The 22,033-nt window shown below is 37.3% G+C and overlaps 1 protein-coding gene across 1 annotated transcript in view; it reads left to right on the forward strand.

Annotated features, from left to right (window-relative positions):
- DNAH7 (dynein axonemal heavy chain 7) overlaps positions 1-22,033 on the forward strand; it is a gene marked incomplete at both ends in the record, with an annotated part of 95,238 nt that overhangs the window by 71,962 nt on the left and 1,243 nt on the right. The window contains 15 exons of the mRNA XM_080346702.1: positions 659-849; positions 2,649-2,782; positions 3,453-3,788; positions 6,287-6,413; positions 7,568-7,762; positions 10,630-10,722; positions 12,401-12,577; positions 13,486-13,647; positions 14,099-14,299; positions 15,120-15,281; positions 16,556-16,741; positions 17,461-17,598; positions 18,010-18,240; positions 19,291-19,443; positions 21,261-21,438. Coding sequence (XP_080202828.1) covers positions 659-849; positions 2,649-2,782; positions 3,453-3,788; positions 6,287-6,413; positions 7,568-7,762; positions 10,630-10,722; positions 12,401-12,577; positions 13,486-13,647; positions 14,099-14,299; positions 15,120-15,281; positions 16,556-16,741; positions 17,461-17,598; positions 18,010-18,240; positions 19,291-19,443; positions 21,261-21,438 — 2,664 coding nt within the window. The remainder of the gene's footprint in view (positions 1-658; positions 850-2,648; positions 2,783-3,452; positions 3,789-6,286; positions 6,414-7,567; positions 7,763-10,629; positions 10,723-12,400; positions 12,578-13,485; positions 13,648-14,098; positions 14,300-15,119; positions 15,282-16,555; positions 16,742-17,460; positions 17,599-18,009; positions 18,241-19,290; positions 19,444-21,260; positions 21,439-22,033) is intronic.

The following is a 22,033-nucleotide window of genomic DNA, read 5'->3' on the forward strand; positions in this document are numbered from 1 at the left end:
TATAATAGTGTTATTTCTGAAAAGTAGTGTTGTTTTTATTTGGCTTTTCTAGAATATCAATACCGGATTGCTAGGCTGTGATCATTAATGATTTTAATATTCTCTGTCGGATCTTTATTGCAAGTAGTCATTATTAGCCTGAAATAGAACTAAATTAATGAAATACCAAGTTACAACTCCAGCTATTTTTCAATGATTAACCAGACTACAAGTAAATAAAAGGATTATTTATTATCCATTATTTATTTATTGATTTTTACAATCTGAAATGCTTACAATGAAAACAGAGGCAGACTTAGTTACCCCAAATTATTTCTGTGGTGTGTGGCATTTAATTTGTTGTTACTTCCATTTTTAAAAATGGTAACCTTCAACTGCTGTTCTAAGCCATTGGCAGCAGTAATAATGATAGCATTTTAGTGGCTTTTTTTGCAAACTGGTATAGTATTTTAAAAAAATGAAAGGTACATTTTGTTGATTCATTTTTCAAGCAGCCGAATACTCTCAGAAATGTTAATCTTATCTCTAGATGTTGCTCAATTAATTTTTCTATTGTTTACACACAGTAAATACACATGATACCTATGTATTCAAAAGAATAGTCAATTATTAATATAAATGCCAGGAAAGTCCTACTAATTCTTATGTTATTTTGAAGTGCTACTGGAGAATGTTGGAGAAGAACTTGATCCTATCCTAGAGCCACTGTTGCTCAAACAAACATTTAAGCAGTCAGGGAGCATATGCATCTGCCTTGGAGACTCCACTATCGAGTACGCTCCTGAATTCCGCTTTTATATTACAACTAAGTTGAGAAATCCACATTATCTTCCAGAAACATCTGTTAAGGTGAGAACTTGCAAAATGGATGTGCAAGTCTGTTTTAATTTTAAAATGATTCTGTTTTTAAAATCGAGGAAGAATTTCTGACATTTGCTTACTCCTCCCCTGGCAACGCTGGGGTTTTTTTTCACACTGCTGGAAGACTCGTATCATGTGTTGACATTGCTCAGGTCTTATACTTCACCTTGCTATGCTGTCATTCTTTGAGGAATTTAATTAATGAATTGATTTTAACACCTTTCCCAGTCTGTATCTCCTGATGCTATTTGGTCACCTTTTATTATAAAAATATTTACAAGGACTTACTGTAATAGTCACCTCACATGCAACATCCACATTAGGCTTTCACATTCATGATTTTTATCCATAGTGTAGTTATGAATGGTAGTCTGAGCAATTCCTGGCATTGTGCCTTCTTTATAGCAGAAAATGTATTTACAGAATGATATATTTGATAACTATAGCTATTCCTATTTTTCTGTTAGGACAAAAAAATAGTTGATTTCCTGCTTTAAGGAACAACATTGGTGTTTAAGTCTTTCTGAAGTTGCTTGGGAGATGTATTCCCCCTTTTATTTATTATTCTTTTTGAAGAACTGTTTATAGAAAATTATTACATATGTCCACCGTGGTTCAACATTGACTGTACTGAAACACAAAACCTTGAAATCAAAACTTTTAAAACCATTATGAATGTCAGTAAAATGAACAGAAAGTTGTTTCAACAGTGAAGGAGTACTGCTACAGGGAAAATGGACAAGAGTTAATGAAAGGGAATAACTTCTGTTCATTTCAGTGCAAGAACACAGATATGCTATCTGTCCTCCAAATTTTTTTTTAAGATGAGGCTTACTCTAACAAAAAACCATGAGTGATGTATTTTAAGAAAGTTAAAATACTACCCTTCCTAACTTTGCAAGCAAAACTCATGAAAAAAAAGCCTCAAATATTTGGCCAATTTTGAGATGTCATTAGTGGCAGAAGCAGATCAAGACCAATTAACTTCACAGGTATTATATTCCATATTCTAACAAATCACTATGTTCAAGGCAAACATTCTTCTGAAACACAAGTCAATGGTACCCATACCCACCAAAAAAGCCCAAAGAGAATCTGTAGTCACTATTTCAATGAATTGAAACCAATATTTTCATCAGTCTTGATGATGGGTAAGTAGATTATTTTCTTGATTTTGAACTCCATGCATCAAACTATTTTCTAGCCTTCTGCTAGTTAAACTATTGCTTCCCTTTCTCCTGTAAAATATTGTCCATTTTGTCCTTCTTCAGCAAGAACACATGGGCTTTTCCAAATACATTATAAATATGGCATGGGAATACTTTTAAACAATAAGTGATTTTTCCAGTCACTTTCCAATGAAAAAGAGAACACGATGCTATCCTAATTCTAGGATTGTAATAAGGATACTAATATCCCTGTAGTAATAGCACCACAAATTCATGTGAACAAGGCTATTAAAGAGAGAAAACTTAGGCAGCAAACATAATGATGTTCATTTTTGTTATATGGACCAGTCACTTGAAGCACTGATATTCAAAGTTTCCATGTACAGAGGAAAGAATGAAATTCTATAAATTCTTGTCACATCCCTTTAGTGTTTAATTTTTCCATGTTAAGCCTGGAGTTTGCTTTCCAACTCATCAGCTTAAACTCTCAGCTGTAATTCATTTCCTCTCCACGTTTGGTTGAGCATATGACATGGTCTTATACTAACTTCATCTTGTAGATGAAGCAGCATTTTAATTGCATCTGTGCTATCTTTCCAAACCTGTTTCTTCTACCAGGTGACATTATTGAACTTCATGATAACTTCGGAAGGAATGCAGGATCAGCTGCTGGGAATTGTAGTTGCAAGAGAAAGGCCAGATCTTGAAGAAGAAAAACAAGCCCTCATCCTTCAAGGGGCTGAGAATAAAAGGTACTGAGAGAGGCTCCCTTGCTAGGGACAGATGCAGACTGCAGTTTAAGGAAATACAATCATGGGAAATATGTTTCAGAGACCATGTTTTTGTTTGATTTAACAGGAAATTCAAGACTGTCCAAACTTAGACTTCTGCTCGTTTTTAGGCTGATTTGGGTGCATGCTCTTACTCATATTCCTATTGGTTGTGCCTTTCTTCTTCTGATGTGGTTTCCTATTTCTGGTGTTATTAGAAAATGCCAAAGAGCTGAATTGTGCATTGTGTAATTGCAAAATTTAACTCTTGATCCTGTCCTCTGTCTGTTTTTACATGTCCCTTCCATGATGTTGGCATACAACTTGCTGTCCTTGCAATTTTGGATTAGATACTAAAGGCTGTGTGTTAGATTTGCACTGATTGCACACACCAAAGGGCATCTTTCCTTGTGGGTCAAGGCATGAAATGTACTGTATTCCAAGTGATTTGTCACTTCCTCCCTTGACCATCCATTTTTAGCCTGAAAGTGGCTACTTTTTCTTAAATTTAACGGAAGGTTTAATGAGGAAAAAAGGTTTTGCTATTTAAGTGACATATCATGAATAGAAGCTATATGTTGTCTTGTTTTGTAGAAACTAACAGAAAACAGCTGTAATTTTCATATGTGAAAAATCTTCTATAATATTTTAGGCAGCTAAAAGAAATAGAAGACAAGATTTTAGAAGTTCTTTCAGCCTCAGAAGGAAATATTTTGGAGGATGAAACTGCTATTAAGATATTGTCATCTTCCAAAGTTCTGGCTAATGAGATTTCTGAAAAGCAAGCTGTAGCTGAAGAGACGGAGAAGAAGATTGATGCTACTCGTATGGGCTATCGGCCTATTGCCATCCATTCGTCAGTCTTGTTTTTTACGATTGCTGATCTAGCCAACATTGAGCCCATGTACCAGTATTCACTCATGTGGTTCATTAACCTTTTCATCATGTCTATAGATAATTCAGAGCAATCAGAAGTTTTACAATCAAGGTAAGAGTGATAATTTGCCGTTTGGTGATCTATTGGTGATCTATTAATAGTTAGTTCAGAAATGTTACTGTAATTTCTCCAAGGACTGTAGTCTCAGGCACTATATTTTGAAATGTTTTTTGGCATATCTGTATGTCAGATACTGTTTTCTGGAAAATAATTTATTCATAGAAACCAAATATATACAATATATTACAAGTGCAACACATTTCACTATTTCTATTGAATAATTGTGTGTGAAATTACTAAGTATCAGTTAGATTAAAATGTTCCACCTGCTTTGATTTTGCATTTCCTTTCATGTAGTGACTTTGTATGTCTTCAAGAAACAGGCAAGAAACTTTTTCAGACAACTGGTGAGGGAGAATGAAGTCTTGTGAGTGGGGCTCTTGGCTGTGAAGTGTGCCAGGCAGCAATTCTGAACCCAACCACTTTTAAAATTGTTTGATTGTTGTTTTATACTGAAGGTGTCCCTCCCTCTTCCAGCTTGTTCATGAGAACAGGAAAAACTGTGCAATCTTTAATAACCTGAATTTATTTAACATGTGATTGACCTCACTATTATGATCCCATTAGGATGATGCAAACTATACCTTTGAAGTGAATTATCTACACAGAGCTGGTTTAAAGAAAGTGTTTCAGTACCCTGTCACATCAGTTACTAAATTCTAATTCAGTGTCTTTATTTGATCTTCAAATTACAGAACATTGCTTATGTTACTTAGATACTTGCATGTTCCTCAGATGAACAAAGGATAGGAGACGGAAACTGATCTCCCAATTTGTATACAGAATTTTATTCTAGTTAATATTGCAAGTAGCCATTTGGGGATTAGCCATTACTCTCCATATTTTATTTAAACACAAGTAAGTTGTAGTACATGGTAAGGCAGTAGTTAGTGTGTAGTTTAATATATAGTGTTCAGTTTAGTGGCATACTGTTAGGCACGGTATTTTTTTCATTAGAATTTAGACAAGGTCTGGACACTCTTAGTCTAGCATAACTGTATTATCAAACATATTGCTAATAATCATTTCAGTCAGAGCTTAATCTTTTGGTGTCATATTTGAAACTGCATTCAAGGTAGCCTTTTACCAGTAAGGCAAACTGTGTTCTGTAAACTTAGCTCTTGAACTTTAAATCTTACTCTTCTATATCTCAAAACAACCTCCTGTATGCCTGTGTGTCTAAGTGAAAGAAAGCAATAAATAAAATAATCTCATTTTCACTCAGAACCTTTGTGTCAGAAGGAATATAAAGATACAGGAGCCAAATCCCAGCTGGCAGTGTGCATCCCCAGGGAATGATTGGTGTAAGCCCATTTTGATAATTTTGCCCAGTGAAGGCAGAGGAAGACAGACTCAGAAAATTCTCTGTGAATTAGTAATTCACATCAGACCGTTTGTCTTGGGCTGTCTTCACTAGTCTGATATTTTTTAATGCAGCCTCTGCTGAGATTTTTTTTTTTTTTTGATTATTCTTTTCTCATGCAAACCATGCTACTTCTGTAACTTGAGAAGAGTTTACATTTTGTCGCACTGTCATCTTTGTGTCACTATTTTGTGTATAAATTGTGTCTGTATCCATTTAACTGATGAGCAATCATTAATTTTGAAAGGAATTAAAAAGCTAATAAAAAACAGTAGTGTATATTACAATAATAATATTTTAAAAGGTCTATTTCTTGTCAGTTGAATGGAAGAAAAATCTAGATTGAAACACAAAACTAAAAAGGAGACATGGATTAAACAACATAGGTTGCTCTCCATCTTATCTCTCAACAAAAGCTTTCCACTTTTCAATTCTAATGGATCACACATAGGTTTTAGAATGGTCCCCATGTCTGAACTGCAGGAACGCCCTCTGAGTACCTCCCTGCCGAGGGACTGGTGACTCTGGAAGTTGGAAAAAAGCCACAGCACCCCTGCAAATCTTTGTCACTGACTTGAAAGAAAGATTTGAAGTCGTTGTGGAAATTCATACACTGCATTTCTAACCACCCCAAGGGACTTTTCCTTATTTTGACTAGGTATTCAAGGTATTAAAACTGAAACCTTTATAAAACAACAGATGGCCTGCTTGCTTTGTGTTTAAATAAATATTTGGTAATAAATCAGGGAGTTTTAAGTAAATTTGTATTACAGCATATTAAGGAAAATTGTCTGTAGAATGGGAAACAGATTTCAGATAACCTTGAAAGATGGATTGTTTTGATTTTGGTCCTGGTATTTATATTCATAATGAATTTTAAAATTGCTACCCTTTTGTACCCCTCCCAAAAGGAACCTCTCACTTTCTCTGAAAATCATGTGTTGCTGAGATGTTTTTCATGTTATTTTGCTCTCACAATGGTACATTCATTTAACGATTGCTTTGGGGTAATTGACTGGAGAGTTTATTAGAATAGAGGATATATGAATGGTTTGTAAGAGGTTTCCAGAGGGCACCACTTTAGAGTGATATTAATGGAAGATTTTTTTTTTTCCAACACCTCTAGGTTGAAGATTCTCAAGGATCATTTTACTTACTCACTTTATGTCAATGTCTGTCGCTCCCTCTTTGAAAAGGACAAGCTGCTATTCTCTTTTTGTCTAACTGTGAATCTACTGAAATATGAAAGATTGGTCAGTATTTAAAAATAATTTGCTGTTCATATGAGATACAAACTGTCAGTAATAGGAACATACAGGATAAGACTAGAAAGATAAGTTTCTATCTAATTGTATTATTTAAGCCTCAATTTTGTGGTGCTTTTCATTTCAAGAAGCAATTATAAGCCTGGAAAAAGATTCTCTAGAATGAAATAAATCTATGACAAACTGATATGACAAAACTGAGCTGGGTGATAACAGTTTTTCTACACATTACTTCAAGCAGAGGCCAGGCCCTGTTATTCTTACAGTGAATACTTTGCAACTTTACTGTAACGTATGAAGTTCTAAGAGCATATCAAAATGAATTATAAACATTGATTTAAGAAGCTACTAATCTTTTTCACTTATGGTGCTAAATATATTTATTTTTGTATGGAATTCCTCACAATCAAACACTTGTACTAACTGAATTCTGTTGATTTCTAGTAATTCTTTTCAAAGTATTTCTTTACAGGATTTTAAAAAATTCACATGTATGTGAATGATATTGTCCTCAAAACAGTCCGTACAGTTGCTAGGGGTTATTTCTTTCAGTGTAACATGTAAACATTTCAGATTTTAGAAACTTTTGAAATTTTTATCTCAGAGAATACAGAGTAGAAGTGAATTCCTTCAAGAGCTGACAGTAATAATCATGGGACCCTGTTCTCCTAATAACAGGGACTTCAATTTACAAATTCAAGCCATCAAAGAAATTTTGAGATAAAGGAGTATTGTGAAAGGAATGAGACATGATAGGCTGATATTTTGTTTTCCTATTTAGACTTGCATTATAGGAAAAGGTTGCAAAAGGCATGGTTCCCTCAAATATTTCCAGTATTTTTTTTCCTTCAACATTTTGGGATTTGAAGAATGGGTGTAAAAAATGTAATCAGTTAACATTGTTCATTCCCCAAGTTAGGAATGCAGATGAATCTTCAGACTGGCTCATATCTTAAATTCCTTAAATTCTTGTGTAACTGAAAACCAGATAGTGAACACTTTGGAAATAAGCTTTTAGTAGTGATATAGAAGCCTTTTCAAGTAATGCAAGAATTCAGATAAAGGTATTGATTTCCTCCATAATTTACTAAAACCAATAGATATTATTTATTTAGTCCTAAGAGCAATGTTTTTTATTGCAGATTGATGAGGATGAGTGGAAATTTCTGTTGACTGGAGGCATAGGTTTGGACAATCCCTTTTCTAATCCATGTACCTGGCTTCCTCCAAAATCGTGGGATGAAATTTGTCGACTAGAAGATTTGTCACGCTTCACAAATATTCGTGAGGATTTTACACAACTGAAGGATGGATGGAAACTGGTGTATGACAGCATGGTATGTTAACATCCATGATTGCTTGCATTCCTAAGCTAATTAACACATGGCAAATATTTATTTAGGGAAAAGAAAGTGCATGGTTCTTACATAGTGGAATGTAAATATTTAAGCAAATGGTGTGTAATAGTAGACTATTGCCAGTTTGTCAGGTGGCTTCTGAATAGCAAGTCAGGATTTGAATTGGAGGGAAAAAAACACAACAAAACATGGAGTGGTAAGGTGACAGTGACATTTGCTAAACTTAAGGCAACCACTGTCCCTTGTAACTCCATACATTTGTTTTGCATACTTTGAGGATGCCTTTTCATGCTATTATGTGGCATGCTGCTTTGCTGGATATGTGTGAAAAAACAATTATTTCCATGTCAAGAAACTAGTGTGGGGTTCAGGAGACCTGTGTTCTGTTTCCAACTCCGGCAGTGACCTGAAGATATGTGCATGAATGACTTTGTGTTTATCCAGCTTCATCACTGTTTCCTTAAAATCTATGCTCTTTAGATGAATTTTAGTCCACATTTGGACACTTGATTCATCTTTAATCTTACTATCAACTCCTTTATTTTATCACACTCTCTAGTTTATTCATAGGCAATGTGTTCATCATCAACATACCTCCTGAAGACATGATTAAAAAAGTTATCTTCCTTTCCTACTTGCACCATATCTGACCATAACCACTTCCATGTGCCGCTAATACTGTCTATTTGTGCTTTTCTCACTGTTAACTTAAACAATGAAAATTTATCACCAATAGTCAGTCAAATGATCCAGGACCTTTTACACCCCTTTCATAAAAATGAATGATGTGTTGTATTCATTGTAAATGTCAAAGATTTAGAAATCCTTTCTGTTTAACAAATGGCCTGAAAGTATGCAGAGAGAAAAAGAATGGATTTCTGATTGGAAATGCTCATACACTGAAACATTAAAGAAGCTAAGCAGCTGCAGCTCCTTTAGTTGTCCAGATTGCAGGAACCAGGCGAATTATAGAGCTAACACTTTCCTTGGGCATTTACAAAAAGATAGAGCAAGTTGAGGGCTTTAGTTCTTCTTTGGGAAATAGTTGTTTGTGAAATAAACAGAGAAATTATGGCATTTGAAAAGCAGATTGAGAGAGGCGATTATTCTGTGACGCACTTTGAGATGATAGCTTTTTGAAGCAATGCCTGTTATAAAGGAAAGATGCTGACTTTCAGAGGTAAAGATTCAAGATATATGTGATAGCTCCGTGTGCACTCACACGGCCAGACTGAAATAAGTAGAAAATCCTTCGTTTAAGTGACATTCAATAAAATGAGAGCTATAGAATCAGATCATCAATTAACTGATAAAGAACCTAATAAACAGTAATGCTGAAGCCAGGAACATTTAGTTACAGAAACCTGAGCGCGAGATCAAAAGGAACGGCACTATGTATTGCTGTCCTCATACAGAAGAGTTGCCATGCCTTTTACTTGTTATGTGAAACCATTTTCATGACCTCTCTAGCCTTCATGCTAGTACTTTCATGTGAATACACTACAATTTTCAAAAATACCAATTCATAATGGGTCTTGGGGAAGATGCCTTTTTTCATGACTGTGGGCTTTTTCTTACTGCTCTAGTTTATCCCCAGTAATATGCAACCAGCTCTATTTCCTGTCTTGTTAGTGATGCACAAATATAAATAAAGGGCAGTTTCATGCCTGTGTGCATGTGTGTTAAAGAGAGAGGGCACAGGAATCAGTGTTGCTTGAGGGACTTTGTCTTCAGAAGTCATAGACTAAATATACCTGTTTTTCAAAGGAGTTTGAGATGCATTTTTCTCCTCCTCCTCCTGTAGTTAAGGTTGCTTTGAGAAGTACGGGAGACCTGACTTCAACTCCCCAGTTCAAGGATTCCATGTGTTTTATCTAAAGTTGTGTTGCTTATCTTGGAGTAGGGACTGAAACTCGGTTATCCTCCAGCTGGCTGACCTGTTCTCAGAGCTACTGGTGCATCTTTTCTCCCGGAGGAGAGTTTTAGTACTCAGTGGAGTTTTCAGTGTATTAATACAAAAATAGTGCAGCATTCTGGATTCCAATCTGAAATTAAGTGCCTGGAAGTTGGGGAAGGAGGGAGCCAGGCTCCAGATCCTTAGCAGAACCTGAGCTCCATCGTGATTTGATTTGCTAAATCCATGCTGCTCAGAATGCAGCTTGTGCAGGTCTGTCTGCATCCCTCTGTGCCAAGCCTTCCCAGCCCAAATGGTCACCAGCAGAACCAGAACACCACTTTCCAGACAGGCACACCTCACTTGCACTCTGCCCCAGTCTAACAAGACATTCACATGCCCCACAGCCATGGCTGCTCCCATCTGATTCCTGCAGTGACAACATGATGGCTGGATTATTCTTGGGCCATTGACGAGTCAATGGGTCTGGGGCATTGTTTCTGCTTCTTGTTTCCCTGCACTCATTTTCTGCATTCAGATGCAACCTAACTCATGCTTATCATGTAATACTGTAATGTAATTATCCCTGATTATATGGTTACCATTGTAATACTGAAGACTGACACCATAATTCAGGTCTAACAGAAAGAGGGGAGTAAAGTGCATTTTCAGGTTTCCTCCAGCATATTCCTTCTCCATTTTCTAGAGAAGAACTTTAGGTTATTGTCTTTTACACACTTAAAAATTACCATAACATCTCTACTACAAGAGAAGTTTATATATTTAAAGATTAAAAAAAAAACCTTTAAAGCTTTAAGCATGTCAACCCTATTTCTGTAGATTAAGAAGAAGATACATGATGGATTGATGTGTCAAGTTAAAAGATAATTTGTTCTCACTATTGGTAATTCACAAATCCTTTAAACAATATTGAAATACATCTGTTTTTTAGGATCCCCAGCATGAGAATTTTCCTGGAGAGTGGCAAGACAAGTTGGGGGAGTTCCAAAGGATGCTCATCATTCGCTGCCTGCGACCTGACAAAGTATGTACAAAACTTATCCAGAAAGGTTTGTCCATTTGGAAACCAAAATATTTGCGAGTATGCATTTCAGCTGTGTTGTCTACAACCATTCTACCCCAGTCAGTCATAAAGGGAAAAGAAATTAATGAGATTTAAAAAAAACCCAGCAAGTATGAAATGGTAATGAAAAAGCTTCTTGAAACAGAAGGGTAGGTCTTTAGCTTTTAAGTTGCAGTGCACACACCAAACTTGCCCGAGCTCTTCCTCCTTGAGACTGTCTGACAAACCTTGTGACTTTCTTTTTTCAGTACACCTGCTATTTTTGCTTGTACAGCTTTTTTGGTGGATGTCCCTATTTATGGTAAATTTTGTCTAACCTAGGGAGATAATTTAAGGGTAAGGAGGAGTGCAGGTAATGCAGGTGCTTAAAGGTAGCAATTACTGCAGACACACGGATTCATTTTATTCTATGGAAAGTGTTTTGAGGCAGAACTATTCTGATTTGAGTCTATCTAGCTGTAAGGATGGAATATAGCACAGATCACAAGAGATGCTCATAGTTGTGAATCTTTATTTAAAAAAAAAAATCAACCTACTGTAAACCAGAATTTGCACAGACAATTTTTCATATAATCAGAGGCTAGTGGGACTACTGCTAGTTCACACCTGGCTATAATGACAAAGGTTAAATTTGAAAGTAAGTAAAGATAAAGGTGAGTTGATGAGCAGGACAATCAAGATAAATTAAGTATTGGAACTTTTTTCACCTGTGCCACATTCTGTGTGCTCAGTGCTTATTAACTGAAAACACCTGTATGCAGTATCAAAATACAGATTTTATTATCAAAATGTCAAAAATGGAAATTAAAACCTCTAGTTACAAATACAGCAATTTTACAGATAACATTAAAAAAAATATTATACCTGATTGTGACCAAAGTGTTTGAGTTAAAATTGTTATTTGAAACCTTTTGTATTTCTTGAATTTTGGGTTCAGAGATGAATTCTTAGTATCACATTTGCAAATACTAGTTCATTTCTTTAAAGGGGAGGTGGTTATTGTAAAATATTCTAGACTGTGTCCAGAGATAGAATGAGTGGTGATATTTAAAGGAATTATATCTGTAAGGTTTTACAAGACCAAAGCGTTAAGCGGTCATTTTATAAGTGTCTCTCATGTTGGTAAAGAGCCCAGTTCACTTCAGCAGGAAGGTTAAACACCAGCGTGTACAAGACTGTTGTCCACAGTAGTTGTCCAAGATCTTCACACCTTTGAAAGGTGTTGCATTAGGGACCTGAAACTTGACATCCTTTCCATAATACAGGTGGTGTAAGTGCAGAGAACATCCAGCTTCCTATAGCAGCCTGTGAGTCTGTCCAGATGTGGTGACAGAAATGAGAGGAAGGATCTTTTGCCGAGCACTTCTGATTCCAGCCCTCTTAGAGCATCTTCAAGCTTAGAGCCTATTTTTTTGCCTGGATTTACACTTGCTAAATCATGGATTCCTCTGGGATTTCACTTGTATCTCATTTTATATGCAGGAATACTGTCCTTGAAATATATCTTATAATGTTTAGAGTGATCTGTGTTAATGCTTACACAAAATGAGGACACTTTTAATTAATTCTAGTTTTCTTAGTCTTCTTTTTTGTTTGGTTGTTTGTTTTTTGGTTTTTGTTTGTTTGTTTTTTTTTCTAGATAATACCAATGGTGCAGGAATTTATCATTCATAACCTGGGACGTCCATTTATTGAGCCACCTCCATTTGATTTGTCCAAAGCATTTTCTGATAGTAACTCTTGTGCGCCACTGATATTTGTACTTTCTCCTGGTTCTGACCCCATGGCAGCCCTTGTTAAGTTTGCTGATGATCAGGTATTTCAATATCTCCACACTTTTTAAATAGAGTTGATGGTTGTGTGTGTGTGTGCACATACATATGTTTGTATGAAGCAAGAACTTTGTTTCAGTACAAGTAGAAATGCCAAAGTAAGCTCAAAAACCTGTTTTGAATTGCCCAAAAACATGTTAAAATTGATCTCATGGTTCTCTTTAACACAAGGCACTAATCAATGCAAGTGGATTGTTTTTAGGAATGAACAATTTGTCTATTGATCATAAGGAATCATATGTTAAATATTTTTGGCATATTTTATAATGCAGTGATGTCATGATCTATTTAATCAGTTTGCATGATCTAAAATGGAGAAATGGAAGAAAACCATACTAGTGTAAACATTCAGTTTAAGGAACCTTATAGGTTGATGGTATTTTTTTTCTAGTAAGCATGATGTGTAATATATTACTTAACCAAAAAACACAGTAATATAAGATCCTAGGTGACATCTACACCCCAGAATTCAAATACGGATTTTTGATGGCTCTGATTCTTGAATTTCCTGACTATTATTCTGTCAGAATTCTGTACTGTTGAGAATGACAGACATACTTCAAGTTTCCAACCAGCGGGCTGTAAATGCAGCCTGCATTCTGTAGGGGGTTGTCTACGTCCTAAAGAGTATGCTGGTTTTAGGAGTATTTTGCAACTGTCAGACTTTTGCAGTTCTGGATTAAAGGGATGTGCAGTTGAACCTTTTTACTGGAAGATAGATAAGAGGTTTTAGTCAACTGGAATGACACAAAGAAAAAGCTTATAACTGTATTTTAAAATATACCGTACATAAAATATTTCAAGAATGCATATAGATGTGAACTCTCATACCAGAAGTTTTAGTGTATTTATGCCATATTATTCTTACTTATTGTATGCTTTATCTGTGCAGGGATATGGTGATACAAAGTTGAGTTCTCTGTCACTTGGTCAAGGCCAAGGCCCAATCGCCATGAAGATGATAGAGAAGGCAGTAAAGGAAGGAACATGGGTTGTTCTGCAGAATTGCCACCTGGCCAGTTCCTGGATGCCAACACTGGAAAGAGTCTGTGAGGTAAAAATAAGTATTATCTTCTTAGAACTACTTTAGAAGGCATGTCTGATCCAGCCAGCCCAGCTTTAGCACCCTTCATGCTGGTTCCCATGAGATAAGGGTCATTGTCACCTGTTGAGTTTTATTCCTTCTGCCTACTGGAGTAGCAAGTGCTGACATACGTGGTGGGTCTGGCCCATTCCTTGGGCATCTATTCCACAAATGTGCCCAGAGAGGACAAAGTTTATTTCAAACTACTCAAGTCTGGAATAAAAATAGACCAGCCGTAGAAGGAAAGTTGTCATTCGTATCTGTGACTTTCACTTTAATCACATATAAGCACTTAAGAAACTAAACTTTGGACTGGTATGTTTTCCCACTTAAAAAAATCGCTTTAATGGTAACAATATATGAGGTATATATAAGTCTGCTGTGTGTTCCAATTGCCTGTTTTAATATGTGTTTATTGTAGGAGCTAAATCCTGATACAACCCATCCAGATTTCCGAATTTGGCTCACCAGTTACCCATCTGCCACTTTCCCAGTGTCTGTGCTTCAGAATGGAGTGAAGATGACTAACGAAGCACCGAAAGGTTTACGGGCCAATATAATTCGTTCGTACCTGATGGATCCAATATCTGATCCTGAGTTTTTCAACAGCTGCAGAAAACCTGTTAGTAATGTATTGGAACTTTGTAAATCATTTGAAGCAGACCCTGATGACGGTGTCTGTATGCTCCGAGGGAAAAAACCTTCCAAAATTAAATAGTTATCGTCCACTGCAGTGAAACTGGTTTAGATTAGTGGCAATAGTGAAGTAAATTATATTTTTATTTTATTGCTAGTCTCCTTCAATTGAGATTTTGTGTTATGCCTTACAGTTCTCTAGTTAAAAACAAACAAACAAACAAAACCTAGGAAAAATCTTAACCACTCTTTCATAATTAGATGTCTGTTTGCAAACTTATTTTACAGTATTTTATTTTTCTTTAATTAATATAGTTCTTCTAAATGAGGTCATATGCTTAACTAAATGGTCTCAATTGAAAAACAACACAAAAGTTTCTTCCTGAGGTTTTTCATTGAAAGCCTGAAATCTCTTTTTAATGAGAAGAGAAAAAAAAAATAGCAGAAAAGTTGTGTGAACAATGTTTTATGCAACAATGGTGTAAAAAACAGTCATAGGTCCATGCTTCTTACACACCATTGTATGTGTCATGTATATCACATATATGTGGTTATATAGCTTTAAAAATGAAATTGCTTTGATGGTTCACGCTGGTTTAAGAGAATATGTAGAACCGATGCTTATGACAATTTGAAGCCTTCATATGTCAAGAAAAGCCGCCCCTGACTCATCACCAGTGTGTTACTGGAGAAGGAAATGATGGCTCTACAGTGACTCAGAGAAAGCACTGCGGCACAGGGGGTGAGAAAAATGAAACACTTCAAACCAGCCATGAATTCTTAATGGTGATGCATTTGTTTTGAAGGCTGAGTTCAAGACGTTGCTGTACGGCCTCTGCTTCTTCCACGCACTGGTGCAAGAAAGGCGGAATTTTGGGCCGTTGGGTTGGAACATTCCATACGAATTCAATGAGACTGACCTCCGCATCAGCGTGCAGCAGCTGCACATCTTCCTCAACCAGTATGAGGTACAGGAACCTTTCCCAGCGGTCACTGGACCTTGCTGATGCTTTCTGGGGCTGTTCATGCATCTCCGAATGCTGGCTGAGGGCTTCACAGCAACAGTTCAGAGGGGGCAGAGAGTGAGAAACCAAGCTCTGATTGCAGTAGGGCTGAGCATATTGTCTGTCAGCAGTCAGTGTCCCTTGAGCAGTATAGAACTGGCATGGGAGGCTTTCAAATGACCATTTAGAAGTTCTGCCATGCAAAGTAGAGCAGTGTTTGTTCTATAAAGTTGCCTTATTCATTGGAATCTTACCCTGTATCTGGGCATGAGCTGCAGCTTCAGCTCTTTGTGGTTACTGCAAGCTGTAAAATACCATACTAAAATACTTAATTGCAAACCATGATTTACACAATGACAGGGATAATACCAGGCCCTGGACTGGTGCAGATTAATAACAACCTTTATCTATTTGTGCAAATTTGGCAGATGACATTTTCGTCTCTGTTTGCAGAACTCAGCAGTGTTTTGTAGAAGCCTCTCTGGAATTTGCTGGCAATACATGACACTTCTTTATGTTCCAGCTTTCTCAGCAACTCCCTGTAGCAAAAATCTGTTACAGTGATGGCTGGGGGCAAGGGAGGGGGTGTTATTTTCAGCCACCGTCAGCCTGGAGTGGTTTTGGTTCTCAGTGTGGTTAGTAGGTCAGTTGTGATTCAGCAGGAGAAAGCAACTTATGAAGGTGTGTGTTTCTTCTCCTGCAGGACAGCAAAGGGGGGTCTGGGGAGGATGTCCTCCCCTTGTGTGACCAAAGCTTATGACCAAATGTAGTGCCTAGCAGGCAGGGAAGCTTCTTTTTCCTGCCAGATATGCAGTAAACATAGTTCTTGGTACTTTTTTCAGCTGATTTGCTTTATCCTAGTTCTCAATGTATTACCCACTCTTGCTCTGACTTCCTGTAAATAATTATCAGCACACCTATGGCCCTGTGACAGCACACATTATGTATAGCCATAAGTTTTTCATAAATCTCAGAAAGTTCCAGCTGCATTACGATGGAAATTTCTGGTGCTGTTATTCTTCAAAAAGAGCAATGCTGGGGGACTTGATAGATGATTATTAAAGTACTGGAAGATCAGATCGATGGTACAAGCATGAACCAACAGAAGCAAGTAACAGCTTTTTAAACTTTCCAGTGAAAATTCTGGATGACTTCCAAAGAAAGTAAAATGATGCCAGTTTAGCTGCCCAGAGAAGTGCTGGGCTGCAGGTCAGATCGTGGTTCGGCATTTTTTTCAGGAGGTGCCATATGATGCTCTTCGCTATATGACTGGAGAATGTAATTATGGTGGCAGAGTCACTGATGACTGGGATCGGCGTACGCTGCGTAGTGTTCTAAACATGTTCTTTTCCTCGGAAATAATTACAAATGTGGATTATAAATTTGATCCAAGTGGCCTCTATTTTGCTCCTCCTGAAGGAGATGTAAGTATCCTGAACAACGGAATTACTAACAGCTTATTTTTTTAAAAAAAGACATCTCTCTTCACTGACATTGATAGGTGCCTCAGTGCTTACTGCTGTTGCTGCTCACTTTTGTGGCTTCATCTCACATTCTATTAGACCCCGTTTCAGCAACTTCTAAGGAATGGAAATGATGGAAAAAACCACCCCAAGTACTACCAGATGAACTGACTTTGCTCTGTGTGAGTCAGCGCACATAGGGGACAGTAAGGGAGAACCCCAGCCTGCTGAAGTTAAAAGCATTCTAAAATAGGTATAAGCGGGTGAGTTGAGCATATCTGCTGGAGGTATAAAGGACAGGAATCAGCTGAATTGATCACAAGGGAGAACGATGTTCCACATCAGCAAAACACCTTCACAGACCCTTGGCAAGCAGTGGACCCAGAAAGGGGCTGCAGCATCCTGTACTGGGTATCGTATTTTGTAGGAGTATTTCCAACAGAAGTGATGTCAGAAATTATTTAAGCCAAGCCAATCCTGATTTCGGGGTAAGGGCCAAAGGCATTTGTGAGGGTAAGCCCCTGTATTTCCTTTTATCTCTTAGTTTACACACTGCATTCATTACACCAGGAAAGTCTGTAGTGGTTTTGGCACAGAGCTGGCAGCCTGTCATGGGCTGTTTGGCTCTTTCTCTGTCTCCTTTTAAATTTAGAGTTGGTTTTGTGTTGGTTTTTTTTCAGTATGAGAGCTATATTGAGTATACAAAAACACTTCCACGGAATCCTTCCCCAGAGGTATTTGGAATGAACGCAAATGCTGATATTACCAAGGATCAGTCAGAAACACAACTGTTATTTGATAACATTCTTCTTACACAGGTATGTAAAACATCACACATCATCTTACCATAACTTCCTGTTCCACATTAGTATGTTCAGACTTTTTTTTCAAATTTTCCTGCGCTGTATTATGTTGTATCTCAATTCTGGTGAAATTACTGTTCCACTTAAGAATCTTGTGGCAGTGGAAGATGGAATTCAGGGAGGGCAGGGGAAAGAAAGACACAAATCTGTAGGAAACCAGATTTTGTTAGTTCTAAGGTAATAAATTATTGCAATAATATCGGGAATTCTGAACCAAATTAATTTCAATCACAAGGGAAAGAGAGTTGGAACTGTAATGATTATTTAAAGAATGCCTTTATACCAGCTCTACTTTGCTGTGTTTTAAATACTTGCTGTCCTAAGTTCTTTTTCTCAAAATAAATCCAAATTTTTTTCTCTCTCTAGTGTAAAGCATCTGGTGGTGGTGCAAAATCCACTGATGAAGTTGTTAATGAAGTCACAGGTGACATCCTGAGCAAACTTCCTCCTAATTTTGACATTGAAACAGCAATGAGAAGATATCCAACCACTTATACTCAAAGCATGAATACTGTGCTTGTCCAAGAGATGGGACGCTTTAACAAATTGTTGCAGACAATACGGGACTCGTGTGTGAACATCCAGAAAGCAATAAAGGTGAGTTGAAGAGAACCTGTCAAGGCAGATACCTAGAGCCCAGATTCCATCTCTGAGTGATCAATGCAAATCCCTTATGGAACTGACCCTGAAGTCTGATTCAGGTCGGTCAGTCAAACACTCTCAAGAATCTGGATCCCGCACTGATTTATTGATCTGTATCTTAAAACTGATAGGAGTGCAATGGAGTATAAAAGTACTGTTGTGCTTGCTGTAGAGAAACCAAACCAGAAAGTTAACTACAGATTTGCTAGCAAATAAGACAAATGGTAACCAGGTTCACATCTGTTTTTCTGCTTCACTGGCATGAGAGACTGAAGCACCTCACAAAATTTCTTACAGCTGAAAGCAAATCTCCTCAACACCTCAAATTACTGCTGGTGAGGATTCCAGTAAAGACATCACAGACTAAAATCAATGCTGGTTCTCAGTAGGAATCAAAAGGTACAGCTATGCAAAAAAAAAAGGGCAGGAAGAAGTCAGTTTGGGTAATTTGGGGTAATTTTTGTTTATAATATTATAGCTTAAGGCTGCTAAGGCATTAAAAACAAAATAAAAACCAAACAGCTCCCCTCTCCCTTTTAAAGCCCACCAAGCTTTAAAAAGCTTTTGTACTTTTTTTTGTACTTGTACAAGCTGAAAAGTCTGCTGCTTTAGAATAAAGCACTTGGCAGCAATATTGTTTTGAGGAAACTTTAAATAATAAGAAGAAAAAAGAGCATTTATAGTTATGAAATCTGACAGGAGCTCTGGGAAGACCTTGTTCCTGAGGAAGAATGGCAAGGCAGAATATTCCAGTATGGGCAGTTTTCTCCAAAATAGGCCTTTTCCCTGTCCAGTCTAGTGCCAAACTACCAGATCAAACCAAAGACGGCCGTCACTTTTGATGAGCTCCAGGATGCCCATTCTTCTTCTCAGTGTTGCTCCTGTCTGACTTAGCCAGTAAATTCATTGCATCTGTCAGACAAAGAGCTATGTTGGTTTTTAATCATTAAAGCACAGCTGTTAGGCAAAGCATTTTGACATCTTCCTCTCCCAAATTTCTTGTAGGGGCTAGTAGTGATGTCTGCTGAACTGGAAGAAGTGGTCAACAGCATTCTGAATGGCAAAATTCCAGGTCTCTGGATGAGTAAGTCTTACCCAAGCCTCAAGCCTCTGGGCAGCTACATGACTGACTTCCTGAACAGACTGAAGTTCTTGCAGGTGAGCACACCCTCTTTACACAGATTTGTTCAGTGTCGCTTATTATTTTTGTCTGTCAATGTCAGGTGCCTTCTCCACAAGCGAGCACACACACAAATTACTTCCCCTGAGTAATTAACAGGTAAAGTTCAGTTCATTTGTGCATGTTTTGTAGAGCCGTAGCAGCATCTAATGAAGCATATGTTGCCGCATCCCCTTCACCTCTTGAAAGGGAGCTGCAGGACATCAGCAATGTTGTCTGACAGAACTGGCCTCCTGAAGTGAATGTACTAAGGGCCTCAAACTGCATCTAGATCTGGTGCTAGTAATGAAGTTAATTAAATCAGAACTTAGGAAAATACTGTTGAGTTTCTTTGCCAGTGAGCCAACTAATTAAAACATGTTAACACAAAATCTTTAAGTCAAATGCCAGGCTTTCAGTAGAGTGCTGGCAAAGAAAGCTGGATGAGTTAGGGAGAATCAGTGGGGTTCCTCCACCTGTAAGACTGCAGATTCCCAAAACTGACTTTAAACATATAGGGCCTCAGCACAATGCTGATGGTTTAGTAATCTCAATCAACTGAGGAAAACCAATCACATTGCAGGTTGCCTACTCCCTACCTGTTGTAAAAACAGGTTCCAAGATAAACAAAATATCTAAGAACAAAAATCATAAGTAAATTTAAAAAAAAATCAAAAGCATCCAGTTTCAGGTCTGGAAGGATATTAACAAAATCTGCATTTCCAGAGAACCTTGATGTTATGTTTTTGGACTCACCTCAATGACTTCCAGTGTCATCTGTAGTAATCCTGGCAGCAATGTGTAAAGAACAAAAGTGCCATTTCTTGAACAGAAGCCAGGACAGAAATTAAACTTGCACAAACAGAAAGCTGCTGGTGTCTATGAGGATGTTTATTTATTGGTCAGAAAACTACCTACTAGTAGAGACAGCTAGATTAGTTGTCTTCATTGTAATTCTCTGCAGTGAAAAAATCATAGCAGATTTTTTTCTGACATGATTCAAAACTGATGTTTGCAACAGTCAAGAAGATGTCATCTTGCATGCAGTAAATATTCACTATTGCAAGATTTCACATATATTACAACCAAATCAAATGAATTTTGGCATTTTTGAAAATCATTTTTATTACAGAGGCCTCCACAGTGTAAGCCATTAATAAAAACAACTCCAAACAAAAAAACCCTCCCACCCTGCCAAATCAATTGAAGTTTAATTAGGCCACATTCTCCTCATGAGGGAATCATCCCTCATCTTCAACTCGCTGTACACACAAGATGGGACTTTGGCTGTGGAAGGGAAATGTGACGCTTCCAGAGAGAAAACAGCCTGCAAAATATGTGTTGTTTGCACAGAGAAACCAAGGCAAAGGCTGAACAGCTTCAGTAACCAGGGAGTTAAGGAGAACTGAACACTCAGGTGATGAACTTACAGAGATGATGCATGTTTAACAGACTTATTCGGACCAAGTTGTTCACATAAGCTAAGTATTTGCAGGCAACAGCGTTGGGATTTTTCTGTGTATTTTTTTTCTTTGAGGGTTTTTTTTAGTTTGTTTATTTGTTTTTTAAACAGCTCTAGTGACATTGTAAACAAGTTGTTTAAAAAGATGTGGCCATCTCCAAAGTTGGGCTGCTTTCAGGAAAGACAAAAGCAATCCTGGATTCACACAGGGAGAAATTACTTTTGCTGTTTTTCTGGAAGATACTTACTTCCCTCAATACAAAATAATAATAATAATAATAATAATAATAATAATAATAATAATATAAACGCAGTTGTTTTCTTCTTTTCTCCTCTTCTCTTTTGCTGCTACAGCTGTGGTATGAAAATGGAAATCCACCAGTCTTCTGGATTTCAGGATTCTTCTTCACTCAAGCCTTCTTAACAGGTGCACAGCAGAACTATGCCAGAAAATACACCATTCCAATAGACCTGCTAGACTTTGACTATGAAGTGCTGGAAGATAAGGAATATGAAGTTGGCCCTGAAGATGGTAAGTAAATGCATGACACAATTATCTGCCTGATATATTCCGAAGTTAACATTAATTGGCAGACTCAGAGTTATGCAGTTAAGTTAATTAATTCAGGGGGAAAACATACACAACCTCGCTGCTGCTCATGAGATCCACAAGAAGAGAAAAATACTAAGTCCTTAAGGATTGCTGGGATGAGCTGACCTGGCTTAGCGTGCAGATATAAAATACCACCAACAGAGGACATTCCTTACCCCAAACTTCCTACAACAGATTGAAATTTTTTGTCATATCTAGTCTGCCTTTTTAAAACTTTTCTCTCTTTTTTCACTCTGTTTGCGTATGTGTCTGAAGATGCACAGTTTCCTAAGCCAAGGAAAACCAAACGTTTAGTTAAAATAGCCTACACAACTTTTCTGCTGTCCCTACAGAAATGCATAATGTGCAACAGGGGACCACTCCACTTTATGAGGGAGAAAAGCCCTATTTTTTTATCAGACTGTTTTACTAGATATTACTTACCTCAGGTTCCATTTGCAGATACATTTGTTACCTTCCCTTCCTCAGACAAAAAGCACAGCTGAAACGGAACTATTCTTAATACTCTTTTTAA

Source organism: Nesoenas mayeri (assembly GCF_963082525.1).
Source record: "Nesoenas mayeri genome assembly, chromosome: 6".
In the NCBI taxonomy this organism is placed as follows: Eukaryota; Metazoa; Chordata; class Aves; order Columbiformes; family Columbidae; genus Nesoenas; species Nesoenas mayeri.